The sequence below is a fragment of the Triturus cristatus genome, chromosome 6, assembly GCF_964204655.1.
Source record: "Triturus cristatus chromosome 6, aTriCri1.1, whole genome shotgun sequence".
NCBI classification, from domain to species: Eukaryota; Metazoa; Chordata; class Amphibia; order Caudata; family Salamandridae; genus Triturus; species Triturus cristatus.
In genome coordinates, this window is record NC_140589.1 from 1,331,249,647 (window position 1) to 1,331,262,873 (window position 13,227).

The following is a 13,227-nucleotide window of genomic DNA, read 5'->3' on the forward strand; positions in this document are numbered from 1 at the left end:
TTTGGCGGCCCACTCTGGCTTCACCTCGGGCTCGCGGGGGGTGGGTATTATGATTAAGAACTCGCTCCCGTTGGAGATTGATGAGGTGCGCCATGATGAGAGGGGACGCTACACGGTTCTGGTGGGAAGAATGGAGGGTAGAGTGTTTATCTTTATATCAGTGTACGTCCCGCCTGGGTTACAAGCCACCACATTTGCGGACCTGGGGCGCCTCCTTCTGGACCTTCCGAGTGGCCTGCTGGTGGTTGGAGGGGATTTTAATGCGGTAGCCTCTGGGTCTATGGATCGCCATCCCCCTAGGGACCTCCCCCGGGCACAGGCGTGGCTGCCCGGCCTTCTGGACACGCTTGGCCTGGTGGATTGCTGGCGATTAAAGCATCCTGCATTGCGACAGTACACCTTCCACTCGGGTGCCCATGGTAGCCTCTCGCGGCTTGATTACATCCTTGTCCCGGCGGCCCACGCAGGGAGGGTGGGGGAGGTGCGCCATCTGGCGCGGGGTATCTCAGACCACTCCCCATTGTTGTTGCACCTCGATGTCTTCCCGAGGGGGGATGGCAGGGTGGCCCCAATCAATGCATGGTATTTGCGCGACCCCACCATTCGTGCCGATTTGATCAAATCCCTACGGCGATATTTCGATGAGAATGTGGGGTCGGTCTCTTCGGCCATCTCCCTGTGGGAGGCTTTCAAGGTAGTCCTTAGAGGGGAGGCCCTCTCCCTTATCTCCCATGCCCGGTGGCGCGAGCGGGAGGAGGTGACCCGGGTAGAGGCCGAGATTGCAGAACTGGAGGGTGCCCTGGGAAGCGGGGTAACAGACGATAAGTTGCATGTTCTACACCTAAAGCAGGCGGCCTATCGGGCCCTCGTCACGGAGGCGGCCAGGGGCCTCAGTAGAGAGCAGCAGGGGCGATTGTATGATGTGGGTGATAAGGCTGGCAAATTGATTGCGTGGTTGGATAAGAGGGAGAGAGCGAGCCGTGTGGTGCCTTTGATTGAGAGTGTTGATGGTGCGTGTGTCACTGAGCCGGAAGCCATTGTCTCCTGCTTCGCGGATTATTTCCGCGAAGTCTACTCCCCGGTTTCCCCCTGCTCGGAGGCAGACTCCCATGCCCTGCTTCGGGACATCGCACTGCCCTCCCTAACGGTGGAGGACAGGGATTCGCTGGACGCCCCTCCCACCTCGGACGAAATTGCCTTGGCTATTCGCTCGGTTGCATCCGGCAAGGCCATGGGCCCCAATGGTATTCCCATCGAGCTCTACAAGCTACGCCCAGATGTGTTGGCGCCCCACCTGCGCGCGATGTTCCTGGCGGCCCACTCGCGGGGTTCCCTCCCGCCGGACCAGCGTCTAGCCACAATTGTGGTGATCCACAAGGAGGGGAGGCCCCGTGAACGGGTCACATCCTATAGGCCGATTTCGCTTTTGAACGCGGAGCCCAAAATCCTCGCCAAGGTGTTGGCCAACAGGTTGGTTGGCGTGGTGGGCGATTTGGTCCACCAAGACCAATCTGGCTTTATACCGCATCGCAACACGGCGCTCAATCTGCGGCGCTTGCACGGGGTGCTCGCGCGTGTCCCATTTGTGCGGGAGCCGGCCATCTTGGCGTCCTTGGACGCCACCATGGCGTTCGATACGCTTGAATGGCCATACATCTGGGCGATGCTGGCAAAATTCGGGTTTGGCCCGGGTTTCATTAGCTGGGTCAAATTGCTATATTCGGGCCCATTGGCGCAGGTGGTAGTGAATGGGCGCGTCTTGGCCCCATTCGCGCTGGGGAGGGGTACGCGACAGGGCTGTCCCCTGTCGCCTCTCCTGTTTGCTCTGGCCCTGGAGCCCCTGGCGGAGTGGCTGCGGTGGCACCCTTCTATCCGTGGTCTCCGCTGGACCCCCGAGCATGAGGACCGTGTGTCCCTCTATGCTGACGATATCCTTCTGTATCTCGCCTCCCCGCGTAAATCACTGATCGTCCTGGTTGATGTTTTGCGTTCATTCGGTCGCAACTCAGGCCTGGTCATCAACTGGGCGAAATCCTGTGTATATGTGCTTTCCGGGGAGGCTCCGGCCTTACCACGGGACTGTCCGATCCAGATTGCCTCCCAAGGTTTTCGGTACCTGGGTATCTATATCACTCTTGACCCGGAGGCCCGCTATGAGCGGAATTTGTTACCCCCCCTCCGGCGTTTGAGGGAGGACGTGGTGCGCTGGCGGCGTCTGCCGCTCTCGCCGCTCGGCCGAGCGGCCTTGTTTAAAATGATGTCCCTGCCACGCTTCCTCTACGCCCTCCAGAATACTATGGACTTGGTCCCGGCACGCTATTTCCGTGAGGTGGAGAGCCTCCAGCGGCGCCTGTTCTGGGACGGGAGGCCGCGCATTGCTCTGGCTAAATTGACGCTCCCGTGGTACGATGGGGGGGTCGCCCTCCCTGACATTAAACGGTATTACTGGGCCTCCCAACTAGCTGCAATTAATCATGGCCTTTACGGGCCCGCCTTGAATCCGGCATTTGAGATGGATAAGATGCTCCTGCCCGGTGGCGATTACAATCGAGCGCTCTACGCGGGCGCGCCCGACTCCCGTTTGACGGGACCGACGCGTGTCATGGTGCGTGTCTGGCACGCGGCCAATGCAGCTATGGGGTGGAAGGACCGTTTGACCCGGGCGTCACCGCTGTATGCGTCTGAGAGGTTGGGCTCCCTGTGGACGTCGAAGGGCTTCGAGAAGTGGGACACGATCGGAATCAGCACGGTGGGAGACCTCTGGACGAGGGGGGGATTTAAAACTTTTGAGACGCTGCAGGCGGAGTTCCAGCTGCAGGGCAGTGAGTACTTTCGGTACCTACAGGTCCGGCATGCGCTGGGCTCCGTCTTCCCGGATGTCGCATCCATTCCGGAGTCTTCCCCCCTGGAGGACAGAGTCTTAGATGGACATGTCCCGGACAGCACGATCTCCCTCATATACAAAAAACTGATCAACGATAGATCGTGCCTGCTGACCAATCTCCGCGAGGCTTGGGTTGCCGACGGGCTGGAGCTGGACGATGAGGATTGGATTTCCGCGGTGGCCTCTCCGAAAGAGGTGGCCATCCCGGCTCGCCTTCGTTTCGTCCAGCTCAAGATCCTTCACCGGGTTTACGTGACGGGGCCAAGGCTTCTGCGTATGGGTTTTGCTGGTGACGGAATGTGTAAGCGTGGCTGCGGTGCGTTGGCGACTTTCATGCATATACTGTGGGAGTGCCCGAAGGTGGAGCGATTCTGGCGTGGTGTGCATGAGGTCCTGTGTGTGGTGACGCGTGTTGCGCTGCTGCCTGAAGCGAGGAGATGCTTGCTGAATGTATGGGAACCGAATGACTACTCGGTCCCACAGACGCGGTGGGTGACTCTGGGATACATGATAGCCAAGCGCGACATTGCTCAATTGTGGGGATCCCAGAGGCCCCCTGCGGTGTCGGCCTGGAAAGAGCATATGGATTGGTGTATGTTTCGTGAAAAGGTGGTGTATGTGGCGAGAGGTAAGCCTGGGGCGTGGGTGAAAAACTCTGGGGCCCCTGGAACGCCTACCGCGGGGGTATTTGTGAGCCACCACTGCTACCGGCTGCCTCGCCTGCTCCATCTCCCTAGATGGCCCCCCTCCCTCAGCCGCGGGCGCGCGGTCCCCCAGTCCCTGATCTATTCCCATTCCCCCCTCCAGAGTTCTGCTACTGGTTTGGATCCCCCACTTATGGAGCACGTGCTGTTATTTTGGATCGCGGGTTGCCTTGCGGGTGTGGTTTTTTGGTGTTGTTTTGTTTCAAGAAAAGGGAACCGTACTGTGGGCTTGGAGCTGTGTGGCCTGCACCATTGATTACTCCTGTTTCACTGCTCTGCACTGCCTAGAGACTTTTACTGTATGTGTGCAATATGTTTTCGTCATTCTAGCGGCCGGCCGGATGGTTGTAGGCCCATACCTGTAACTTTTACGAACTGCAATAAACGGTTTCAAAAAAAAAAAAAAAAAAAAAAAAAAAAAATCATGGTGAATGGAAATATTGTTGAATGGCTAAATTGCATGGAATCCAATGTCCAAACTACAGCGGGCATGAAAACTGGTAAAGGTGTCAAGAAATTAGTCCACAGAGCGAATGGTAGTCTTACACTGGAGGAAATTTGGTTCTGCGTCTCTTTGTGGTGGTAGTGGAGGTTTTACCATCCTCTCCTGCAAGTCGGGCTGAATTTCCCCTCCTGAGGGGGGCTGGTGGATCCACAGTTGCAGGGAATGAGGTGGGTGTAGCTCTTTCCTCTTGTGGCAAGGTCTCCCTTTCTGTGGCTGAGGTCCAGATGTTGTTGGGCCACAGAAAGGGGAAGATATTGCTGCAAAAGCCCTGCACAATGGGTCACAATATCATACAGCATCTTAGTCAGGGAGCCCAAATTGGAGTTTAGATTCTCCATCTGTACATTGTGCTCCCTCTGCAACTGCTTCACCTCCCAGATCTCTATCAGGACCTGGCCCATCATGACTTGATGACAGATGGAGGGATCCCATGACTTGGTCGATGGCGTCCTGGGTGACAGTGATCTCAGTGGCCTCAGTTTGCTCTCCTACAGTTTCCCTCCTGTGACCCCCACCCCTACAACCCTGTGCCCTTGACTCAGTGTGCCCCATCCCACTGGTTCCCTTCTGAACTGGAGGTGGTAGTGTTGGATCGCCAGGACTGGGGGCACAAGATTGGGGTTAATGTTAGTTTGAACACAGGAAGTGGAGGTACTCATAGGCTGAGGTGTGTTAACAGCTGGAGTTGGAGGTGTGGGTGTGGGCTGAGTCTGACTCACTGGAGCGGTCTACCCCAGTAGACCAGATGGCCAGGCATCTCCTTGTCATACGGACTTGCAGGAGTGGAGTCCTCACTGAAGGCTTCTTACTGGTCTGGAGTGGAGGTGTCCTTAGTGGCAGATGGTTGTCCACACACTTTGGGTGTTGGACCTATTATGAATTAAAATATGTATATATAAATTGTTAAAGTATGGATTATGCATCCAAATTACTATATTGATTGTATCTTTCTGTGGTATTATAGTGAATTAAGCAAACAGTTTAAATTGTACACAAAATTTATTTTAAAAAGCTGGTAAAAAGATGTCCTGAAATGAATATAAATGTATAAAGTATACATGAAATATACCAAAGATTCAACACAACACAGTAGAGAGGAGAGTATTGAAAGGAACCATTCCAATGCCTGGCAGGCTAAAATCTGACAATTACACAACTCAGAAGGATATATTGCATTAGTCATCATATACAAAATACACTTATATTCAGCATACAAAATGGCATACCTTAATTTAAAGTCAATGAAATCGGTTTAATGAAATAACAAGGATAGGACAACATACAAAATTAAACACATAAACATTTCAAAACATGGCATGAAATAGAGATTGATAAATACATAAGTTTAACATAATTGAAAATTATGGTAGAGAAGAGCGTGATACTTGGAAGCCAGGGAACACACTCTCCCCTGCAGGTCTTTCCACCACTTGCTAATTTTCTTCTGTGTGTGCAGGTTGTTTGGTACAGCATTCACTCTGTCAACTATTCTGGTCCACATTTGCCTTTTCTGGGATATGGTTGTATTTTGGACTTGGGCTCCAAACAATTGTGGGTCTACTTTAATATTTCATCCAACATGACTGACAATTTTCCCTCCGTGAATCAGGAATTTCTCATCCCTGACATTATCCAAACAAACAATGAAAGAAATGTTATGAACCACAAGAAAATAAATGATAGAGGAAAAAAGGGACACGAAACAGAGAATGCCAAAAAAAACCTGACTTCACTGACAAATGTTCTGCTTGACAATGTTGTGCTGCAGTGGAATGGCAAAGGATCATGGTCTGAAATGGAATGTGTTTTATAGGGTGGTATGCAAGTGAGACTAATTAGACAAAACACATCAGGTGTGTGATCCAAAAGCCAAATATTGAACGAGTCCCATGACTGCATCCCTCCATCGGCAATCTGCAGCTATACCAGCACCAGCACAATGTGAAATCTAAATATGCTCGGTGCAATCCTGCCACCCTGATGGCGATGGAGTAATGTTAGCCAGCAGAGGAGTCTGCCACTTTGGCATCGGTGTGTCGCTTAGGCAACAGTAAACACTCTGTCGACACGGATGGAGATTCAGCCAGCACACATCTAAATACAGCATGTGGGAATCCGTCAGCTTGGCCGAATGCTTGTAAACTCCACTGCTGAGGGCCATGGGAGTCACGCCAAGATCTAAATCGGGCCCTAAGTCTGCCAAGGAACAGCAAGAGACATAGGTGGACATATATACAGAAAACCTTTCAAGAAATGAACCAATATATGTGATTTGAAAAAAGTATGTTGGGCAGGATGCCATAAAAATGCTGGTAGAGCAGTCAAGTAGCTTTTAGTGGGAGAAACACATAGCCTCAATGAGCAAGGGAAAGCACAATGCACAGAACAAAGGAGTTTAAACCTGCAGCCTTGCAGAAAGAAACTGATTTATACCATCAACAGGCACAGACAGTTTCGGTGGCTGGTTTCTGGTCAGTTAATTTGACATCTACTAACTTTTGGGAAGGTATAGGCAAAATGATTAAACTTTATCATTCTTTAAAAAAATATTAAAATACTACATTGCAAATTATATATGTGAATTAGTTTTACATATTTAATTTTCACTTAGAACTAATAAAATAAAATGTTACACACATATTAACTTGTCAAATTAAATGTGCATTAAAAATAAGGTCACTCAAATATATTATAATTTAAAAAAAAATCCCACCTACACTACCATGTTTATTTTTATTTAATATGTGGTAGATATTGATAAACATATGTGTAATTAATGTTAATTAATTTAGAGTTCTAACTTTTCACAAAAGGTATTTTGAATTGGCTATCCCAATTGGCATAGATGACTTACTTATAAGTCCCTAGTATATGATACCAAGGGTACCGAGGGCTTGCAAGTTACAGTGTCCACCCAGGGCTGCAGCAATGATTGTCCCTCCTTGTGTGTGACAAAGTACAAAATGTCTCCCAGCCTGCCACTGTAGCCTGGAAGAGCAGTTTTAATACTGCTAATTTGAATTTGTCATTTGCACCAATGGCAAAGACCCCACTTTCCTTAACATTATATATAAGCTGCCCTTAAGGAAGGACTATTTATCCCTAAGGCAGGTACTATATATTATTAAGTATGACAAATACTTTTAATATGTCTTAACAGCAAAACATCAAGTTTGTCGTTTTTGCTGTGGAAAAGGGATAGTAACTCCTTTGGCTGATACAGAATTACTGGCTGACCTCTCAGTTAGCTAACTTCTGAATAGGACTACTAAAATTGGTATTTAAGGGTTTGCAATTAATCGTGGCACTAAATCAGACTCAATGCCCTAGTTGAATTTAATGTAACTTTTAAGGAAAGGTACCATTTAGAAAGTTGCCACTCTGTTGTCCCAGTTTGTCCAGTGGCCTCACACTGTTGCTGACCAACAACTCCCAGGCTCAGAAACAGGGTGTCAGCCCAAAAGGAGAGCTTCACATGGGAAGCTGCCTTTGGTGGGTATATGACAAACACACTCTTGGAGGGCTGCCCCTTTGTTCATGGAGACAGGCTGGGAGCAGGAACAGAGAGAGGACACTAGTTGCCAAACTGGTTTTCACTGGGGGTGTGTAGCCCACAGGTAGCCTCTAGGGTGGCTACCATACTCCCAACATCCAAGGAAGGGATCAGACATTTTCGGAGTGGACAGAATAGTGCACCCTGGGATTGATAGATATCACACATGGCCAGAAGTCATAACAGGGTGCGGGAGAGATCCTGCAGCCTATTGGCTAGTGCCCAAGTCATCCCCTCAGGGCACTTTCAGGGTGTATGCATGGCACCCCTGGAACCCTAAACATCAGATTACAACAGAACTAGAAAAAGGACTGATGAAGGACTGCCGTCTGACCTCAGGCCCTGGCAGGAGAGGCTGCACTGGCTGCTGGACTGCACCTGTCACACCTTGGGCTAGAAAAGAAAGGATTGTGCCTGTTGCACCTGGCTCATGGAAAGGTCATTCACGAGACCCAGACCAGAAAGGTGACTGCAAGGGTCAGTCAGCTGACCCCCTGGAACCAGCACCAGGTCGATCAACGCTTAAGTAGCCCATTCCAGTAAGTCAGTAACCAAATTTGTTGAATCGCTGCTGACTGCCGTTGGGCAACCGAAGAGACTGATCCTCGTGCCAAAAGTTGCACCTGAATCTGCTCAGAGTGTCGTTTGAGTCCAGATTAGTCGACAAAAACTGACACCAGCCTTAACCAAAGGAAACCGCTGGACCTGCTGTGTACAGAGACAGGTAGCCCAGCCACAAGAGACAGGTAGCCCAGCCACAACTGGCTAAAAGAGGACTTCGATAGACACCGACTCTTGTGACCAAAGCTCTCCTACCTTAACCATGGACCGATTAATAACTGCAAGGACACCCCCGCAGACTGCACAGCACCCAGAGCATCCTTCAGCTTTGTCAGCATCCTGCATCCCCTCCATCAGGGCCACTCCATTGAAGTCTATATGCTTTTGATGTAAAGTGTGGAACTGGACTGGAGACTGCTTTGGTGACCAGGTAACTGTCCAAATACACCTTCCTGGCCCCCTCACCCGGTCAGAAAATTGTCGTCCAATACGAGCCGGGGTAGCTAAACACATCTCTTGAACTTTTCAAACGTTTTCAAACTTTACAGTTACCAAAGCTTGTTTGCACTTTGGACTTAAAAGCTGAGATTTACATTTTCTTTAAAAAATCTATATCTCTGGAACTCTCCAGTGGATTCTGCTTATCTTGCTGTCTAAAAATGTATAAACATATAATCTATTTTTATAAATTGGTGTTTTACACGTTGCGTGACTTCTTATTTCGTTGTTTGATGCTCCTAAATGCGTTACGTTAGTTCCTTTTTTTAAGTCATACTGCTTGAAATCACAGCTATCCAGAGTTGAGGTAAAGGTTTTACAAACAAGCCTGGTGGGAACCAAGATAGTTTTGCCAGTCTATTACATGGTAAGGTCTCAAACCATACCATATATTACACCACAATGCTCATATTTTTATACTACAAAATGCAGTTTTTGAATGGGCCCCTTATCCTATATGGCCTCTCCCTGCCCTAACACTCGGCGAGCTGTAGCTCAGTGAACAATAAAATGATAGTAATATGGTTTTATTATCATTTTGTTTTTCACATTTGCCTCTGTTGGCTATCAGCAGTAGGGCAATGCTCCTCTGCCATAACGGAGGAGCTGCCACTTGTCCTGAGTTCAGTATTGCATGAAAGTGGCATTCTGTGTTATTGATGCATGCATTCAATGCATTCTCATGAGGCTTATTCATCGTATTATACACATTGGATGCAAGGGTTGAATAATAGTTGCTTAACTGCGTAAATTCTTCAGAAAATAAATATGTTACTCAAAGCAACAGAGCCCCTTCTTCATAGCAGTCCAGTTTCTATCACTGACCTCATTCTTACTTCTTTCTGATGGTGTCGCCCAGTCTCTGGACTCTTCCAACCACAGTCCCCTCCCTTCATCTTCAATTGTTTTGGCATCTCTTTTCTTATCATCAGTCTACCTGAAAGCCTGTTGTTGTTATCCTTTATTTCCTATTCTCTGTCACATCTCCCTTGCCAACCAACTGCCTATTCTGTACACCTTCTCTGTCTAAACCATAGTCTGTGCGCAGCCCACATACCAGCCACTTTAAAAAACAGATGACTGCTATCAGTCATTTGCTTCTCCAACAACTTATTTTGCAGCTTCTTCTATTGTACATAACAGATTTCATTCCCACCACACACCTTTCATCTCATCCGCCCCCCTTTCCACGGTCCAATGGAGAGCCTCTTTGTCATCTGTCCCTACTTCCTCTCCTACATATTAGAAAAGTGTGTCAGGCAAGATGAAACAGCATTTGTATGATACTGTTAAAATTCATTTTCTTGAATACATATGTGATGACATCTTTTTTGAGCCTCTTTGGCATGGTAAAAGAAACCAATACATATATTTGTTTATCTCTCCTTCAACAGAAACATCAGTCAAGATACCTGCTCTACAAAAGGCTGAGTTATACAATACAAAAAGCTGCTGCTTCGGAGAAACAAAAAACATGATTTGTGCACAGGAGAGTTCTCAATCAAATATTAATGAAAACACGGTATGACTGTGATTAAATTTCCCTTTCACTATCATAAAAAAACCTAAAGAAAGAACCCAGTTCAACAAGCGTTTAAAGTCCAGTAGCCATAACAATATCCTCCTATTTCTAGATATGTATATCTAAAACAGCTTTGGAAGATATGATTTTTAGGTTTGCTGGCATTTCTGGAGGAAGTGCTCAATCTTGCAGAGCATCTGCGGTGGAAGTTTCCCCACTATTCTATCCCAATGCAAGAGTATTCTCCACCTGATTATAACTTCCTCCAGAAATTTGAGAATTTTCCGTTAGCACCAAAATCTATATCAGACTCTAATGACCTGGTTTATTGTTTGGAGGGGGGGTGCTACTCAATCACAAATGTGACCGATATCCCATTCCCTTATTACAGGTGCCATAAGATATCATTCACTTATAGTATGGTGAACAAGATATGGGCACATTTAAGACAGGGTAAACCATTAGACAAACTAAATCAGGCCGTACATCCCTTTCTAAAGGGTAGGAATAATTTATATTCCAATTTCTTTAATAAGCAAAAAAAGAAATTGCTCTTTGCTGTATTGAAATTCCTCACCACTTTACTTCAATGTAAATCTGAAGTCCCTTATTTATTTATCTTCTGACTATCATTGAAGGTCGCTCAGTTCAGATCTTGATAGTCTACATCTTGGAAGGAGAACAGGTTAGTATGGAATTTGGAATATGAAACAGAGAGAGAGGCAATAGTTGTGAGAGGAATTAGATGCTGTTAGTTTTAACTTTGTACAGGGCATACTGAAGTTTGACAAGCAGGTAGAAACAACAGCACCACACTATTAAAATTAAAACATTTTTACAAGCCCTTACGATGTCAAGATAAAGTCATCAATAGAACACTACGATAAAAGCACCATGAAGACAACAACTTGGCAAATAAGGACATCTGGAAGGGGAAAAGTAAGGGTAGATGATAGGGATTGGTACAAACTTTGCAAGCGTGAATCAAAATTAGAGATTAAAAGTAGAGAACAGTAAAAACAGTAACAAATGGGGTTACAGAGAAGGTGTTAAATCATCATGTTAAAGAACAGGAAACCTGTCACCTGTTTTTATCTGTTAATATAAAGCAGATCTAGGGCAATACACTGCTTTGCTTGTTAATTATTGTGAAGCAAATATTAATACAGCAAAACACACAAGATGATGGACGGAATGTTGCACATTGGCAAAACATTCACCCCCAGTCACAGATCTGGGTTTAATCCATCGTTATTTTGCTCACCACGCCACCCCAGTTCAGACAAGGCCATAGGCAAATCAGTCTTAACCCTGTGCCTCATGGGAACAGTCCAGCCCAAACTGCCAAGCCATGTCTTCCCTGGACCGGAATCAAGCATCCTAGGACTGGTTTCGGGGTTTCACCCCTCTTCAGCCAGGATAACTTGACTCCAGTGGCGTAGTGAGCACGGGACCCACGTCTGGGCATACCCTTCCCACATAGGGCGAACAGCAAAACACACAAGATGATGGACGGAATGTTGCACATTTGCAAAACATTCACCCCCAGTCACAGATCTGGGTTTAATCCATCGTTATTTTGATCACCACGACACCCCAGTTCAGACATGGCCATATGCAAATCAGTCTTGACCCTGTGCATCATGGGAACAGTCCAGCCCGAACTGCCAAGCCATGTCTTCCCTGGACCGCAATCAAGCATCCTAGGACAGGTTTCGGGGTTTCACCCCTCTTCAGCCAGGATAGGTTGATTCCAGTGGCGTAGTGAGCACTGCACCCACGTCTGGGCATAACCTTCCTACATAGGGCAAACAGCAAAACACACAAGATAATGGACGGAATGTTGCACATTGGCAAAACATTCACCCCCAGTCACAGATCTTATTATATATTAATACGCCATGCAAGGGATAAAGGAGGAGAGTTACAGGAAGAAATAGAAAGCATAGAAAAATAAATTAATGCAATGGAACAGAAGGAACTTATAAGTAAGAACTTACCAATACTTGACAGGCTATGGAAGAATATCAACTCTATCTTAAAGACAAGAAACTTAAAAAGTTAGGAGAGACGATAGGGATTATCGAGACGGGCATGTGTACACATTCGCCCAAATATTCGATAATGTCCAAGGAGATGAGGAGAGAAAAAGACCCCGGGAGGAAAGAGAGGAGAATGATGAAGTACGCTCCATTAGCAGTGCTTCCTCCTCATCATTGAACAGTGTAGCATCAAATGTCACACAAGATATCCTTTTAGCGGAGGGAGCTTCTTCATTCCAGAAGGAGCTCGCCAAATTAAGAATAAGCAGCAGGCTTCAGCTAAAAAAAGACCAGCCAAAACCCGCAGGGGAGGCAGGAGGGCCAAAGGCAGGTACAGGCACAGGTCGAGAATTCTTGAACAAGGGAAATACGGGACCCAGATCCAAATGATGAATGAAAATATGACATGTGATGTTGCAATATGTTACGATATCTCTGATGACAATGACTTGAAGATTATAAATCTGTCGAATAAAGTGCTTGACAAGGATGAAATGTCCATTCTTAGTAAAGGCTTAAACTTCTGTCCCACTCAGAGTGGGGATCCGACAAATGTCCAGATTGAAATGTATAAGTTTGTTAGAATGTTGAAATTGAGGGACTATTTTTCACAACATTAGCAATGTACAATTATTGCTGAGTCTGGATGGGGACGTCAGTCCCGAAATACCAACATTGTTAAGTGACCTTGAGATCGAACAGGACCCGAATATCAACAGTGGCTTAAAACCCAGGTCCAAATTTGTGCCTGCTTACAATTACCATCAGAACATTGACACTTTATACGACAGAGTAACTAAAGACCTTTATAAGATGGAAATGTCAAGAAAGACCTCTACATCTATTAGCCACAACATTACCGCCAAAGAAAAGGAAGCCCTGAATAGACTCAAATCTGATGACACCATTGTGATAAGAGAGGCAGATAAGGGCGGTAATGTTGTGGTTATGAATTTTT

General features: G+C 46.9%; 1 protein-coding gene across 1 annotated transcript in view; it reads left to right on the forward strand.

Annotated features, from left to right (window-relative positions):
* Window positions 1–13,227, forward strand: part of LOC146821394 (inactive serine protease 54-like) — a 144,495-nt gene that overhangs the window by 77,782 nt on the left and 53,486 nt on the right. The window contains exon 3 of the mRNA XM_085609841.1: window positions 10,100–10,227. Coding sequence (XP_085465967.1) covers window positions 10,100–10,227 — 128 coding nt within the window. The remainder of the gene's footprint in view (window positions 1–10,099; window positions 10,228–13,227) is intronic.